This window comes from Setaria italica, chromosome V, assembly GCF_000263155.2.
Source record: "Setaria italica strain Yugu1 chromosome V, Setaria_italica_v2.0, whole genome shotgun sequence".
Lineage (NCBI taxonomy): Eukaryota > Viridiplantae > Streptophyta > Magnoliopsida > Poales > Poaceae > Setaria > Setaria italica.
The window spans coordinates 39346066-39363681 of NC_028454.1; the positions used below are offsets into that span (position 1 = coordinate 39346066).

Genomic DNA, 17616 nt, shown 5'->3' on the forward strand with positions numbered 1-17616 from the left:
TCCTGCGGCCTCGTTGCCTCAGCTGTAGTCGCTGCTCCCTCCCTGGCTCTCGCATCTGGCGAGTGGTGACCCGCACCAGGCCGCCCCCTACCCCCACAAGATCTAGGTGTTGGGTCCACAAATGGATGACATGTCAAGCAATTGTATCTTTTTAGGACCAATTTTTTAGATACTATTAGTTGGAGGGCTATTTTTTTCTTCGAATATTTTTTGTAATATCTTAAAACTAAGTTTTTGGAACTTCATTTTTTAGGGAGATGCTCTCATTTCTCGCGTGCAATATGCCCGCCTCTGCCTGTGTAGTTGGCGGTACGGTCCTACGTTAATCACAATTCACAGACCATGCGCCGCCGCGAAAACGTGCGGGAGCGCTCTGCAGGAACACGGCGACGCGCAGCGTCTTCTGACCGAAGAAGAAACAGGGCACGCGATCCCGCCGGCCTCCGTCCCGATTCCTGAACCGTCAGTTTTCGCAGCCCGTGAGTTTGGCAACGATGCAGCTGCCTGCGCGTTTCACGATTCCGCAGCCCGTGAGTTTGGCAACGATGCAGCTGCCTGCGCGTTTCACGATTCCGTTTAGGTCTTCCCCAAAATTCCAACTTTGACACTATGCAAAAAGAAGATTCCCCATCACATCAAATTTGCGGTATATGTATGGAGTGCTGAATGTATACGAAATCAAAAACTAATTGCACAGTTTTGTTGTACTTTGCGAGATGAATCTTTTGAGCCTAATTAGTTAATATTTAGAAAATAATTCACAAATACAAACGAAACGCTACAGTTATGCTACAGTAATTTTGGTTGTTCAAAGTTGAACAAATAAACAAGGCCTTAGCTTGGGTGCGTTTGCCCACTGACCACTGGATTTTTTTATTCTTTTCCAACAATAAAGGGTACGTTGAAATGTTTCAGCAACACACGAGCTCTACCACGCCTCGACAACACGGCTTTCTTTCCGTTCCTTGCTGTACATTGAAAAATGTTTTAACACGAGCTACCCGGGGACTGAGTTAGGAACAGCCGGACTGGTGGCTGGACATGCAATTCAACAACCAGCTTCCTCCATCACAGCCCCAGCAGTATGTAGTACACAATCGTGACCGGCAGCGATATGAATATCCCGAGAATAACCCTGAAAACACAGAAACGAACGAACCAGACTCTCAGTCAGACGGAATTCAGGAGAACCAGTGAAATTTGAGTCTACAAAGTTAAACAGCAGCAAGCGGTAGAAGCAGGTACAAACCCGGTGCTCATGATGTCGGCGTGGACCTTGTACTCCTCCGCGTACACGAACGAGGTTACGGCCAGGGGGAGCGCCGCCTGCAGCCGCACGCACGTGCAGATTGTGAGCTCAGGTAATTAAACTACTAATATTTTCTTCTCCATATAATCATATACTGTAAACAACAAGCTAGCGTCTGACAAATGGCTTCATCATGTACTACGGCTTTTTTGTTCTTATCCTGAAATTGGCGTGTTCTTGTTTTTTTTTTCACTCTCTGTTTTCGAGTTTTATTTTATATGTTTCTATAGTAGTGCTATGATTAGGAATTTGTTGGCAGCCGTGTTCCTCTTCCGTACCAAAATAAACTACGTGAAACGGTGCAGAGAACGGGTCTAAGGTCAGGCGAGTGAGGACACGATCGTTGCACGAGCGAAGTACTCCCAGACGACCTACTTGGAGCTGACTTTGCTTCGTCTGATGACTCAGTTGCGCTGTCACGACCATGCTCTGCCCTACACCTGAATACCTGATTCTACTAGAAACGTGTGCAGTCCAGCATCTGTTCATTATGAACGAGTGCCCTTTTTTCTGTTGTGCAACAACTGAAAGTTGCGGCTGCCTAGGCAAACGCCACCGTCTTACTTTGAGTGTGCACGTATCTGTCCCAAAGATTTAATTTTGTAGTCGTGTCAAATTTGTTTTCGTCCTTTTTAAAGGCTCCGTGCTTTAATTTGAGTTCGCGAAATACTCTCAGGAATAGAAAGGACGTGTGTTCATGTGTTGGCTCACCTGTACGACAGCAATGTGCAGAAGGGTGCCGTGCATTCCGATGGCGAGCGAGACGAGCAGCATGATCACCGGACCGATCAGGAACTTGAGGACCATGGACAGCGACGCGATGGTGTACCCGCATGGCACGAACCGTGACTGACGCGCTATGAACGTTCCTGAAAATGATTCGTACATGTTTGCATTATTATCAGAAATCAACAACATTCACGTGTAAGTTTAGCAAGTTTTCCTAAAAAAAAAGGAGTATAGCAAGTCCAAAATAAACCGTTCCAAAAGGAAGGGTGGTCAGACTAAGACCTGAAGCGAACATGCTCAACCCAACTGCGGTTGTGTGGATGGTGAACAGAGAGTCGTCAACGATTTTTGGCATCGAGAATCCAATCCTGATCGACGCAGAGAAAACAAAACAAATTAGGGCAATCATTAGGAAACAAAATTATTAGCAAAGGGCAACAAGTTACTAAAAAATGATACTAGAATGGAAGGGTGACGCACTTGAATGCCATGAGAGACCAGATGAGGCCAAGGAAGCTCGCGTAGGTATTGGGAATCTGGAGAAGCTTCTTCACCGCCATCCACACGACGTGCATCACCGGTGGCACCTGCTGGGCCGGCGCTGGCGGCGGGACAGCTGCCACCTCCTCGGCCGCGGCCGCCGCCGCCGCCGCCTCTTCGGCCCCGCTTTCTGGTGGTGCCGTGGGCGACGCATCCGCCGCCGCCGCCACCTCGGTGATCTCAATGTTGACGACCACCTGGTTCTGACTACGCTCGGCATGAATGCTTCCGCCGTTCTCGCCGATGCGGTCGCGCTTCTCGGCCGGCGCCGCCGCCGCCGACACGGGGCTGATCTTGGCGCTGCCGTCCCGCGCCGCCATGAACTCGTAGAGGAAGATGACGACGTTGTACCAGATGCAGAACTGCATGACGACGATCTGCTTCATGAGTCCCCCCGACACGGAGCCGTACATGCCGTCGAGGAGCGGCACGCCCATGATGATGGTGTTGGGAAGCGACGCCACGGAGAAGTTGGTGACCACCCATTTGATCGGCGAAGCCGCCGCCGCCGCCTTGCCGTCGCCTCCGCGCCGGCGGCGGAAGTGTGCCCAGAAGGCCCAAGCCGTGAGGGCTAGCAGCATGACGGCCTTCTGCAGCGTGTCGGCGGCGATGAGGCGCTCGTTCATGTGGTACGGGTCGTTGGAGGAGACCATGTGGAAGATGAGCACCGGCACGGCGTAGAGCGCGACGAAGTGGTTGATCCCCGCGCACTGCTCGTCGGAGAAGGCCTTGAGCCACCGCACAGACGCGTAGCCCAGAACCGCCGCCGTGTACAGCGGCGCCATCGCCTCCACCACGTGGTACACGGCCGATCCCGGGATCATGGTGCCGGCGGCGCTTAGCTATACACCAGCTGTCTGTTAACGACAAATTGAACTGTAAGCAATCAGGAACCTCACTAAACCCTCGATCGTCGATCTTTGCTCTCTCTCGATCTTGTGAGCGATCGATGGAATGCAAACTGCAAAGTGTTGTAGTGTGGGAGAGCCTAGGTTTTGGCTTGGACGTGTATATATAGTGTCAGATTGGGAGGTGTTGTGGGGGTTGACGCGGAATTTGATCGGTGGCGCGTGACTGCATGGTGGTGTCAGGTCCGTAGGCTCCGTGCGCAGATGGTTTTGGATCGCGGAAAAGGACGGCACGAAACCGGGAACTGAAAGCCAGATGCAGTGCTAGCGATACGCATGCGCGCACTGCAGGCGCATTGGGGCTAGTTGATGGAAATTAGCTGGGTGCTGACGCCACCAAAAGGGTGTTTGGATACGAGGTGCTAAACTTTAAGAGTGTCACATCGGATGTTCGGATGCTAACTAGAAGGACTAAACATGAGCTAATTATAAAACTAATTGTAGAAATCCTATACTAATTCGCGAGACGAATCTATTGAGCCTCATGATTAGCACATGTTTACTGTAGCGGCACATTGTCAGATCATGGACTAGTTAGGTTTAATAGATTCGTCTCGCGAATTAGACTCCATCTGTGCAATTAGTTTTGTAATTAGGCTATATTTAATACTCCTAATTAGTATCCAAACATTCGATATGATGGGTACTAAACTTTAGGAGATGTATCCAAACATCCCTAACATCTCAACAAGAGTGAGTTAACAGGGCCGTACTTACGAGCAGTACTTGCTGCCAGTGCTGTGTGATGTGCTGTATGCATGCTGAGCTCCTCGTGCAATTAGACCATTCTCAATAGAAATTTTATTCTTTACAAGCACCTGAAATTTGAAAACATTTCAAGTGATGCGCGATGCTCATCGAATGGTCCACAACAAACCTGGTCCTGTTCATGTTCTTCACCTCGCAGCTGCTATAGGCCCTGGATGGAATTAAACTAAAGGTAAATTTTAGCCGGCTAAAATTAGCCCAGACCTATTTTGAGCCGGAGCTAATTTTTAGCCAATTTATTGATAAAATTCTGTTCCACCCCTACAGATATGGAAAAAATTGGATAGGATTTTTAGTGGGAGGATATTTTGATCTTTTGTTATTTTTGTCTAAAATTAACCCCCATTAGCTGGGTTTGTAGGGCTAATGAACTAAAATTTAGTTGCAAGGTTACCTAATTTTTAGCCCACTTTAACCCCTGTTTGAATCATCACAAGCTAATTTTTAACTTACTAAAGTTTAACCTCTGCATCCAAACAGGACCATAGTCACACACAATAGCGTGCTGCTGGCCACCCCCCCTCCCCACCAACCCAACCGTCCCTTGCAGCTTCTCACCGCCAAATTCAGTGACCACTCTATAACACCCCCACCATGGACACCGCACCGTGCAGCGTACATCACATACACCTCCCAAAGGCCCTTCAAATCCAGAATAAATGGAAAACTCCCTATTTGACACTAGGAAAAATGAGACTTCCTTATTCGAAATTGAAAAAAAATGAACTTCTTATTTGACAATAAGTTGAAATTTTATTCCTTATTTGACACTTACATCCATTCCATCAAATAACTAGTATGAACAGTAACACATGGATTTCTTCCCTCTTTTCCTAGCAAAACGACCTCCAAATCACCTCCAAAATTTATGAAACATTTTGTGATAATATAAAAGATGTAGATGAAGCCATTTTCCATTAAAACACATAAGCATCATTTAAAATCTTAAAACTAAAATTCATAAAATTAGGCCACTTTTGAAGATTGTACGAATTTTAAGGGGACACACTTACTTTCCAAAAATTGTGGAAAATTCATAATATACCTAGGATGGGGGGAAGTGATTTATAAAATTAGTTTCTATCATAAGTTAATTAGTGAATTTTCAAGTTATTTCAGAAATTCTTTTTTGTGAAGGGAGTTTAGAATTTGTTTTTTATAGGACTTTAAAACTTCTATTAAAAACTTATGATACAAACTAACTTTTAAAATTACTTTATCCTACAGTAGGAATATTAGGTATCTTTTCATATTTTTGGGAAGTATTGTTGTGCCCTAAAATCTGCATATTCTTCAAAAGTAGCCTATTTTGGTGGATTTTTTTAATATTTTAAATGCTACATAAGTGTTTTTAAGCAAAATGGATTTACCTTCATGTGTTGTATCACTTTGGAGGTGATTTGAATGTTGTTTTGGTCAAGAAAAGATGGCAGACCATCCACGAGATACTGTTCATGTGAGTTAATTGAGGGAATGGACAGAAATATTAAATAAGGAATGGAATTTCAACCTGGTATCAAATAAGAAAGTTAAAAAAATCAATATCAAATATGATATCCACATTTTTTTAGTGTCAATAGGGAATTTTCTCTATAAGTACAATGAAAAAATTTACAACTTTTGATGACAATAATCGGTGCATTTTATTTGGCACATTTATGTGCACCTGAAAAGTCAGAGAGCAATGAGAAGTCATGGGGTATGTACCTGGATCTCTAGATCGATTTGATTTCCGGGTCGCGACTGCAGGTCTGACCAATATAATCCGGCCGTGCACATGCACTGCTGCGTGTTGAATCACATGCGCGAGAATGCGAATCGCAAAAACAGGCGACGCCCATTAACGGTTTCGCTAATTTCCATCTCTGTGTAGCCGGCAGGTGCAGTGTGCGCAATTATTTGCTGTTTCTTCCCAGACAATCAGAAATTAGGTGTCAACACCCTAAAAAGGAAATTAGGTGTCAACAGCTGCTAGCGGTCAAGTTTTCATCACGGCATGCGTGCGGTTGCATTGGTAGGTATACCCGTGGAGTCTCATACCGTATCACCTTGGCGCACACCAAGCGCTGGAAAATTGAGCTCAAACGTTGCCATGGATGAATGCAAGTTGCCGTGGTTTTTTTTACACTTAATAATTCCCCTGCAGCTGGCCGGTACGTGCTGCAAAATTTGTGCTCTCCAACCTTTTCTTCCCCTCAATATATGATGCGTTGTACACCATGTCCGGCCAGCCAACGTGACTCGCTGGGCATGCATGATGCATGATGCGTCGCCGCTCCAAAACCAAAAGGCGACCACCAGAACTTCGCTTTTCCTTTTCTGTTGTACCCCAGCTTGTAATTCTTGACCAGATATAGAAAATCGGCTTTCGATCTAGCTTCACTAATTCACCATGATGATCCTGCCTAATGACACTACTCTAGCTTGTCTCTTCAAATTTGTTACTATGAAGCTTCTCCGTTGTATACGTATCACCATCAGCACCGTACCAAATCGGTCACTACTACTCCCATATGCTTCGTCAATCGACCAACCGTTGCTGCTGATAGTGGACATGCCAGTAGCTCCTTAACAAACGAGCTGTAAACAGGGAATCAAGCAGATGCAGATGCGAGCCGACGTGTTTTCAACCCAAGTGCGTTGCCAGGCCTTAGCCTTTTTCGCCTTGGCGAGAGCTGTTTCGCGGGCCGCCGGCCGCCGCCGCCGTTTCTCCCCGGCCCGGCCGGGAAAGGAGGTCAGCCGGCGGCCACTTGGGCACTATGGCCGGCTGGGACGACGAGGCTGCTGGGTGCGGACGGGCGGGTCCAGTCTGCCGTCGCGAACCAGCCGGGCAGCAGATGCCGAGAAGTGACCTAGATCGTGGCCGCACTTTTACGGTCTGCCACTGCCAAGACCACTTTGATCTTTGAGTTCAAGAATCCGGAGGACTAGAGAAATATCACCCGGTTCACACCATGCGCTCTTTTTTTTTTTGTTGAAAATGGAGGACTTAATTTTGGTCCCAAACGGCATAAGCTATAGCAAATTCCTTTTGCATCTGGTTATTGCTACTTCTTGGAACCATGCAAAATTGCAGACTGAACATTTAGTTTTTAAAACGAATTGCAGACCAAACATTGAAAAGCTTGCGCATGCATAACCGTAGCAGTAGCACCAGCCACCAGGGCAGTATGCAGGCAGTGATTAGCACAGCCAGCGGTGAATTCTCTGAAGTGTATGGAAGACTAAAAAAAACTTTACAGGAGTACTACTCGTGGTCGTGGAAGAGGACGCCTTTTTGCTTTGTGTAAAAAAATGTGAACGGAAATTCTGCTCCTTTTTGTCAAAGCGAACCATGGCATGGAGGTACAAGCCTTGACGGAGTTCATGGATTCATACTCGAGAAAGAGTCGGAGGCCTAACTCTTTTTTTTTTTTTTTTTTGAGGACAGTCGGAGGCCTAACTGGCGAGACCTGGATTTGGAACTGACGGTGGGCTTGGACGGAGCACCGTCGCGCAGAATCTTGAACGGGCCGCGTTGGGCAGTACTGTCTCTAGCCGTGTTGCTTGTTGTTGGACTTCGATATATCCTTTTGGGCTCAGTATGTAGAAGGCCCATATCGAACTTTTCTGGGTCAGGTAGTTTTCATGGGCCTCCAACTCTAGTAAAGCCTATCTAGAAATGAGAACGGGCTCGGCCCGTAGTACGCGACCCGACGACGCTTTAATAGGAGGCGGAAAATGACGACGCTTTTTTCGCTCAAAAAAGGAAAATGGCGACGCTTTCCCGAAATGACACGCAAAGATCTCGCACTCGCACTGAAGCCTTCCGCCTTCGTCAACAATGCCGTCCCGTCCGCTCCGTCAAGGTCTAGCCCCAACCGCCGTAGCCGTTAATACGGCACACGGTACAACCGCCCGGCCGGGAAGCTGGCAGCGGCGTTCGATTATTGCGGCCCGAACGCAACTGGTGTTTGGTGTACAACGCGGATCATGTGAGCCGCGGGTCCGTGCAACGACCTGCAACTCTGCAGGCGCCTTCCCGTTCCCAGCAAGCAAGGCAAATTGGCTATCCAAGTCGCTACGCGGCTGATTGAAATCTCCCTGAATTACAGGCTAGAGGCGCATGCCCATGTCCAGTACAGAACACCCGTGCAGCCGCAGGAATTGAAAAGGCTAGGACCCTCAATTGAACGGCACCTTGAGGCAATGGGAGTTTCGTTATGGTTCAGACCCTCAATACGGGTGATCGTTCCTTACTCCATGACCCCAGTACTAAGTCTGATGCACGGTATGCCACTGGTTACATTGGTAGACAGAACGGGCGAGTTTGGCAGAGCTCCTCGCGAGGGGCTCCTCGTGCGGAGCCGGAATCGGAGCCGCGGAGCCACTTTTTTGGGCTCCTCCATGCAGGCCTAAAACGGCTCCGGCTCCTCCCAAATGTGCCAAAAAATGGCTCCGCGGTCAATGCCGTTTGGTGCGGCTCCAGCTCCTCCGTGCTTCGGTAAGCGCACGGAGCCGGAGCCGGAGCACTGCCAAACTGGCCCAAGGTATGCTAGGCGAGCAAGTAGGCCACCAGTCTTTGTTAAACTTTATGGTTCTGTTGGAGCGTCAGGTTGCTACCAAAACCAGCGAGGGCTGGTGCCTGCAGGAAGAAGGCAAAGCAACCGAAAACTTGAGTGCCGGAGAATGTACATCAGTACATGTACTGGAGGTGAGCTACTGTCTGTTGGTAATGGTACTCTACTAGTAATGTGATAGTTCTGTGGTATAGTGGTATCACAAGTCGCATCAAAACCCTGCGACAAGCTACAGTTACATATTGGTGAACCCTGCACATTCAGGAAGCATGACATCACATGACGAGGCGAAGGAACAGACTCTGAGTTGGAACTCTCAGTAAATCAATATATATAGAAATCGCTATTAGGCATTTGCGCTACTGTAGAGTTTCACTACACTAAATGAATGACCTAGGGCATTAAGGGTTGGAATGGAAAAATATGACAACAAAACAACAGTAGCAGTGTATAAGATAAAAGTTTCTCCTAGTCCTGCTCCTGCAGGTAGATGATGGTGCTGACTGATGCTCAACAAACAACCAATTCTTCAGACTTCAGACTCCCCATAGGATGATTGGATCCCACGAATTGGACAAAGCGTGAAAATGCACCAAATGCGGGTCCAGCTCCATGGAAAGCAACCACACACCAAGTTACCAATTCACAGGGTGTTTGCATTGACACCAGATCTCCTGTCCAATATCCCAACATAATTAGAACCATAAAAGTTAAAGATTTACCTATTCAATAACAAATTAACTACTCTAAAGACTGAGCAAGATTTGCATTCGTTTTACACGAGTGGATCCAATGTTTGATGATTCATCCATAGCTACTGTCAATGCAGTGTAACTACTACAGCTGGACAAAAAGACAAAAATTGCTCATATATTTTTTTCACATGTTCGACACAAAGCTTGCATCTTTCCCGTGCTTATTTGCCTTGCTACCACCAGACCAAGACAAGAAATGAACAAATTTTGCATCAAACTTGTAAGGATCGGATCACACATTTGGAGTACACTAGGGGGGAGTGGATTCAGAACCGACCGAATCGGGCGAGAGCGGTTGGATCTTCAGATCCGTCACACTCGCTAGGCCTGGTTGTCAGTCTTGCGGTCGCCGTGCGAGTCGCGCTCCTGCAGCAGCGAGCCGGCCTCTTCGTCGGCCTGCGCCGCCTTCTTCTGCGCCTCCTTGGCCTTGAGCGCCTGCAGCTTGACGTGGTTGTAGTAGCCCACGCCGAGGAAGGCGATGCCGTAGCCGAAGAGGTTGATGGGAGTGACGGTGTCGCGGATGACGGACCACGAGAAGGCGATGAGCAGCCAGTCCTTGACGACGCCGGCGACGTTCATGGTGAGCGCGGACGTCTTGCCGACGAGCAGGAAGACGGCGAGGTTGAGCGCGAAGGCGCAGAGCGAGTTGGTGCCGAAGACGAAGAGATCCGGCTGGAAGGTGCCGACGGCGCGCAGCCTGGGCAGCTCGACGAAGACCCAGGGCACGACGAGGAAGGCGAGGCAGCATGGCGCGACGTAGTAGAGCGAGGTGATGGGGTTGAGGGAGATGCCCTTGGAGGTGAGGAGGATCTGGATGAGGACGAGGCGCGTGGCCTCGAAGGCGACGGCGGCGAGCTGCAGCGCGACGCCGCGGACGTCGAAGCGGGCCTCGCCGTAGGCGGCGATGGCGACGCCGAAGGAGATGGAGAGCATGTTGAGCATGGCGGAGGACTTGAAGTTCTCCTTCTTGAAGAGGACCCCGATGGAGTAGACGGCGACGGGCATGAGCGCCTTGAGCATCTGGATGAAGGAGACGGAGAGGTAGATGTAGGCGGAGTTGGAGAACCAGAGCGAGAGCGAGTAGAGCGCGCCGATGGGGAGCACGGAGGCGACGTAGAGCTGCGGCGTCATGGCGGGAGACGAGGGCAGGTCGACGACACGGAGGACGCGGACGAGCGCGACGGCGAGGGAGGAGCAGAAGGCCATGTGGACCATGGTGAGGGAGATGGGGAAGGGCCAGTTGTACATCTTGGGGTCGAGGATGTACTTATTGTAGACGATGACGGAGAAGGAGAGGAAGATCCACACCGCCACGTACATGTACGAGACGAGCACCTTGCGGATCACCGACTCCGACATGCCGCCGTCGCCTCCGCCGCCGCTGCCGGCGCCCTCCTTCCCCATGGCTGTGGCTCCTGTCCGGCCGCCTTCTGTCCCCCGAGCTCGCGAGCGCTCCTCCGGTGAGGGGGGCGCGCGCGGAGGCGGTGGATCTCGCGCGGGAGCGGGAGGGAGATCTGAGGAAGGAGGGAGGGAGGGAGGGAGGGAGGAGGAGTCGGATCTGGGAGGCGGGGGCGGAGGAGGTAGGTGATGGGGGGATTTGGAGCGGGTGGGCAGGGGGTTCTTGCAGGCTTGGGAGGAGGGGGGTGATGGCCACGTGGACAATTGGGTTGCTGCTTTGGGGGACGTTTTATAGGAGCTTCTGTTTAGCGGAGGGTGCTTTGACTCGTTTTATTGTGGCCCCTCCCGCTCTCGGTCGCGGCTCGGGTTCGGAGCTTCCATTCCGTGGCCGTGTGACCGTGTCGACCCGGTCGCGTGGGAACGGGACGGGGAGTTCGTTCTTGCGTACCGTGCCGAGCTTTGGTGCGCTGTGGATGCTTTGAGATTGGTACGATGCTCGTGATATCAGTCAGGGTGGCACCGCACGTCAAGATTGGCCAGTTAGATACTTAAATGACACTCGTACAATATAGGTGTGCCGCGTGCATGAACTCGCCAGTCGCCAAGTATTATGTGTGTCATGCAGAATCGTAGTAGTAGAATTTGCTAAGACACATAAATAAATAGTATGATCACGCTTAAAAAAAAAGAGGTTAGATCATGAATTTGAAAGGCTTCCTTCCTCTTTTTTTTCAGGGTCAACGGGCCTGATTCATTATAAGGCCGGTTGAAGGCCAAAGGCATTACACTTAAGTTTCAGCAATAAAACAAGCTAGGGAGATGGTTTTGTCCAAGTTGTTTCGTGACCAAGTTGGCGCGGCGTTGGATGCGCTCCTGTACCAGGAGCCAGGTGAAGAATTGCACGCGAGGTGGCGCGCGGTTGTGCCAGACGAACTTCGCAAAAGCATTGGGGGGAGATCCAGTGGCGGCCATGATCTTATTGTAAGCTGCACCGGATTGAAGAGCCATGGCGTTCTGGTTCAGGTTGTAGTGACACCGGTCGTCTCCTTCCTGCAGATCTTGAGCGAGCAGGGCATTCAACTGAGCAAGTTCCTCGCAGGCCAGGCGCAAGAGCCGCGGGGCAAGATATCTGCTCAGGCCCTCTTCCATGATTTGCGCAACAGAGACTTCACCGCCGGTAGCATGCGAGTAGAACAGGGGGGATAACGCATCCAGTCTGCCGGCTGAAAGCCATCGGTCGTGCTAGAAATTTGTGGCCGCACCATCGCGGACCTCTGAGCAGGTAACGGTGCGGTATAGCGGCAGTAGTTCCTCCAGAGCCCCCCAGTGCACTCCTTCGATGTCACCTCTCAGGGACACAAGGTCGACATGGCCTTGGACCCAGCGCGTCTAGCACGACCCGTCGGGGTGGTGTATGCGGTGGAGGAGTTTGAGCAGCAAGCTCTTGTTCTTGGTGTTCAGATCCTTGATGTCGAGCCCCCCTTGCTCTTTGGGCTGGCAGGCTTGTTCCCAAGCAACTAGGCACTGAGCTCCACTGACAGTGTCTTCGTCGGTCCACAGGAAACAACACTGCCAGCGGTTCAAAGCATCGATTGTTCCAGGCGGAAGGAGCAGCACAGACATAGCATAAGTGAGCTGACTATCCATGACACTGTTGATCAACACCGCCCGTCCCATCAGGTTGAGCAAGTAGGCGCGCCAGCCGCTGAGTTGTTGATCTGCTCAGGCAATGAGAGGACTGAATGCTGAGAGATTCAGCTTCTCATTCGACAGTGGCAGCCCCAGATATGTTTGAGGAAAAGAACCGAGCTGGCATCCAAGGATGTTATGAAGTGTTGACACCGTTGAGCTGTCCACGTGCATTGGCACCATTGTGCTTTTGCTGAAATTGATGTGCAGCCATGCTGCTTCGGAGAACAGATCAAGCACCTGTTTCAGAGCTACCAGCCCGTCATGATCTGCTTGGAGAAGAATGAGAGTGTCGTCTGCATATTGAAGAACCGGACATGGCTGCCCTGGCGCGGCTGGGTGTGAGATCTTGCTGTCCATCTTGATCATTTGCTGCAGAACATCCGCTACCAGGAGGAAGAGATAGGGTGATAGAGGATCCCCTTGTCGCAGACCTCGACCACAGACAACCCATGGACCAAGAAATCCATTCACCAAGACAGCTAGCTTTGAACTTTGGAGCATGGCCGTGATCCAGCTGTTCCACAAAGGTGGGAAGCCGCGCGTGCCCATGATGGCACTGAGGCTGTGCCAATTCACAGAGTCAAAAGCTTTGGCGAAGTCGAGCTTCAGGACTAGTGTGGGTAACTTGCGGCGATGATAACACTGAATAAGTTCCATCGCGTAGATGAAGTTCTCTGAAATTGAGCGTCCCTTGATGAATCCCGTTTGATCAGGATCAACAAGGCGGGGGGTTTGATGCTGCAGCCGTGACGTGAGCATCTTGGAGATGATCTTCAGAGAGCAATTTTGCAGACAGATGGGATGATAATCCCCCGGTGTTGCGGCAGCTGAGTTCTTGGGGATCATGACAATGAGGATCAGTTCAGACGTTCTAGCTCCGCGACGCTTGCGCCAGCTCCATGACCGCCGGCGCCACTGTGTCCCACGGCGCCGCATAGAAAGACGCCCCGAAGCCATCCGGCCCAGGCGAGCTGGCCGGGTTCATGGAGCGCACCGCTGCGCGCGCCTCCTGCTCCATGATGAATAGCGTCAGCAGCGGCGCCCCATTAGCTCGCTCTGAGTCGGCGAGATGGCGCTCGGGTTCGCCATGTGCGCGGGCTTCCTTCCCTTTCAAAAACTTCGGTTAGGTTCACCGAATTTTGCGCGAACCTGCACATACCCCAAGTCTCAACAGCTACGGAGCATTTCGGAAGTCAGTGTTTCTTCCCCTCTCAATATGAATACGCAGCCTGATTCGATCGTTTGCTGATCCGGCATGTTAGCCCCATGCTGCAAAGGTTAGTTTACTGACAGCTCGTTAAGAAAAAATCTAAACAGCATATGACACTGTGTGTAAACGGTCGATTTTCTTCTATTTTGTTTTTCTCGTACTATTCAAATTAGTGTAGAGCACTAGAGCAGTGAGCTGAACAGTACTACACTACTACTCCCTCCGTACCAAATTATAAATCATTTTGAGTTTTCTAGATTCATAGATATTATTATGCATTTAGATATAGTGTATATCTAAGTGTATAACAAAATCTATGAATTAAAAAGCCTAAAATGGTATATAATTTGCAACGAAAGAAGTACTAGCCTGGGCCAGTGACCAGTGCTGGGGAGATGATATTTTATTTTTCTGAAGAAAGCAAGTCACATGTCCATATCCTATCATGGCCGCACACAGTACAGCTGTGCATTAGATCCATCTTTGAGCTTACTGTGGCCTGATCGTTGCAGCACCGACGACGCGCGGTTAGCTCATTGCAGTTTGACAAAAGGAAGAAAAAGTTAATCTCTGATAAAGAAAGCTTTCCAGGATTCGGTTTGTCAGTGGCACGAACATGCTTTGCTAATTGCTATACGTTCTTCCGAGAAAGAGCTAAGCTGCCTGTTACAGTTGCAGTGTTTAACTGTCCCCTGGTTTACTTCATCCCCAACTCCCAACTTTGACACTATGCAAAAAGAAGATTCCCCATCACATCAAACTTGCGGTACATGCATGGAGTACTAAATGTAGACGAAATTAAAAACTAATTGCACAGTTTTGTTGTACTTTACGAGACGAATCTTTTAAGCCTAATTAGTCATTATTTGGATAATAATTCACAAATACAAACGAAACGCTACAGTGTGCTACAGTGCTGTAAAAGTAATTTGGCACCTCCCAAATTTGCCAAGTAAACAAGGCCTGTGTATCGACAACGCTTGCCATGTTCTTCCGCTGGCATAGCGACGCATCGCCACCGGGCCGCCGGACTCGGCTCAAGAGTCAAGATGCCCGCCGTCGAAACCGCATCACGCCTCTCGGCCTTGCCCCATCTTCTGTTGCCTGTCTTGGGAAGGTCCATCTCCACCGCCCAAGAACAGATTCCACCAAAATCATGGCCCGTCAGACTTTCTGACGCCATGAGCGTAGTCTAATCTCTAATGTGATCGGAACCAGCGTCCAGACATCTTTGTTCAATTGTTTGGCCAGGTCTGACTCTTCACGCCGAGACGGGATGAAAATGAGCTTGAGCGAGAAAAAAGAGATCAAGAATGTGCCGCTCACCTAATTCAGACAGGAACCCCTTCTTCCGTTCCATTCCAACCCAAAGCGCGGGGCCTCATGCCCTCATCACCAGCCTGCAGCCTCACGGAATCGAACCGAGCGACCTCTCCGTTCCATCTCCATCCTCCCCGGCCCCCGCCGTGCCGAACCCGCGGAGAGGAAGTGGACCATCCAGCGGCGCGTGAACGAAAGACTCCAAGGACCAAGAGGCGACGCTGACACGCGGTGTTGGCGAGGCGCCGAGCCCCGCGTGGAAAAATGGCGACCAGTCTGGTGCGGTTCGGCGAGGCCCAGCAGGGCGCGGGTGACGCCGACGGCGTTGGAGCGTACCGAGGCTTGCAGCGCAGTGCAGGCGCAGGAAAACGATGGGATTGAATAGGGCGGCGCGGGGAGGTTGGCCGAGACCGGGCGGGCGCGACGAGTTGGTGAGCTCGTCCGGCGAGCGTGTTCTGCTTCTGCATGTGGTGGTCCGGACGTCCGGACCGGACGGGCACGGGTCCTCCCGGCGAGATGAGATCTGGTTCTGGTTCGGGGCATTTTTCTCTCTCTCTCTCTCTTTCTCCAGCGCCTGTGGCGGCATATTCCCACGTGAACCGCACCGGCCTCTCTCGGAGGTCGCCAGTACGGAGTGCCTGCGAATCGGCCTTCATTGCTGGATACAGAAAATGTACTGTGCTCGATCCGGGCTGGAATTGTGAGCCCCTGGAAAGACGTCAGGCTGCTGCTTTTCGCGCTCCGTTCGTCGGAAGCTTCAGGGCTGCAGCGAGCAGAGCGCTTTTGGTTTATCTTTCATGGACAGGACAGGCAATCCGCAATCCAAGGTGATGTGCGCGATGGAACAACGGCAAATTGCCAAAATGGAAAGGACGAGCAGCACGATAGATGGGTTGTGTATGGTTAAGCCAGCGTTGTCTCCGGTAAGAGAGATGTAATTTAACGTGCGCGGGAGGGAAGAACTGATGGAAGCCGAGTACCAATTAAGTTGGCGCTTTTGTTATGGTTGACAGGTTGAGCCACCTGCTTATGGATCATGGATGTAAAGCTTCCTGGAGACCGCCTGGGCAGGTGAGGCGAGCGCGAGCTCTTCTTTTCCCCTGACAAGGACTGTCTACCCGGGATCCTGCTAGCTGCTGACGCACTCAAGTTCCCTTCAGCAGTTGCCAACTTTGTACCGCATCATTCCGTTGGCTGATGCACGGTAGCATTTGGTGCGTGGCAAAGGTAGCACTGTTCACTAACTAGGACTTGCTTGGTTCACTTGAGCTGATGACAACCTTTCCATCGTAGTGATATCTTCAGCATAAACGTCGGCACCGGGGTAGTAATTTTGCTTCGTGATTTTTCTACGAGGCATCACCTCAGGACCGGACAAGGACAAGCAACATGCGCAGCCTGCCCGAGCGTGGTTTCCCTTCACCGGAGGACAGATGATGACACTCGGATTTGCCAGATGCTCGACTTGAGTCCGCAGAGCAGAAAGGGACGTCGGAACGGCAGCGAAAACGATCGATCCTACAATCACTAGCTCCGATCTCGTATGCTAGAATTGTTGGCAAAAGTGAGCCCCCTTTCAATGCCGTGCAGTCGGTGGCTAAGGAGCGACGGTGCATCGTCAACCGAAGCAAGGGCCTTTGCATCCTTCCCGTGGAGGCCGTGCATACGCTAGAGTGGCGCTGTGGTGGTGCATTGGTGAGTCGCGACCGAGCCAAGCCACCACACGCGCGGCACATCCCATCCCCACCCTACAAGGCTACAAGAGCCGAAAATTCGGCAGCTCTGGAGTTAGGCTGTGGTGGGATAGGTGTAGTTGGCAGCTTTGACCGAGCGCCGGAGCGCGCACGGCAAGAGTTCACTAGTGGACGGGGACACGGGGTTGCTGCCTCCCCCGGGGCTCCTATGCATATTCCGGAGGTTGGATAAGCGCTGTATCACACGGTTTGCTCACGCTCACAGCCCATTCATTCATGAGGGGCTGTTTGGTTCCGTTTGCTTATTTTTAGCACGTGTCACATCGAATGTTTAGAAACTAATTAGGAGTATTAAACGTAGACTATTTACAAAACCCATTACATAAGTGGAGGCTAAACGGCGAGACGAATCTATTAAGCCTAATTAAGCCTAATCAATTCATCATTAGCAAATATTTACTGTAGCAACACATTCTCAAATTATGGACTAATTAGGCTTAATAGATTCATCTCGTCGTTTAGCCTCCGCTTATGTAGTGAGTTTTGTAAATAGTCTACGTTTAATACTTCTAATTAGTATCTAAACATCGATGTGACGGGTGCTTATAAGCACCGTAAACCAAACCAGGCCTGCTTATTTTTTGCGCTAACATTGAAACAAGCCACCAGTGGAAGGGAGTGGAAGGGACAACAGCTTCTGGCATGCACCTTGATTTTCGTGCAAAACGATGATT

At 50.3% G+C, this 17616-nt stretch overlaps 2 protein-coding genes across 2 annotated transcripts; both read right to left on the reverse strand.

Moving 5' to 3' along the window:
• Window positions 1–728: 728 nt before the first annotated feature.
• LOC101763284 (probable auxin efflux carrier component 9) lies at window positions 729–3533 on the reverse strand. Its single transcript, XM_004970226.2, has 5 exons — window positions 2519–3533; window positions 2321–2406; window positions 2021–2178; window positions 1250–1326; window positions 729–1135 (listed from the first exon to the last, which is right to left on the reverse strand). Exons 1-5 carry the CDS (start codon window positions 3400–3402, stop codon window positions 1069–1071), a joined length of 1272 nt encoding a protein of 423 aa, XP_004970283.1. The 5' UTR covers window positions 3403–3533; the 3' UTR covers window positions 729–1068.
• Window positions 3534–9102: 5569 nt separating this feature from the next.
• Window positions 9103–11154, reverse strand: LOC101763690 (probable sugar phosphate/phosphate translocator At2g25520). Its single transcript, XM_004970227.3, has 2 exons — window positions 9846–11154; window positions 9103–9487 (listed from the first exon to the last, which is right to left on the reverse strand). Exon 1 carries the CDS (start codon window positions 10970–10972, stop codon window positions 9890–9892), a length of 1083 nt encoding a protein of 360 aa, XP_004970284.1. The 5' UTR covers window positions 10973–11154; the 3' UTR covers window positions 9103–9487; window positions 9846–9889.
• Between the last annotated feature and the right edge of the window lie 6462 nt (window positions 11155–17616).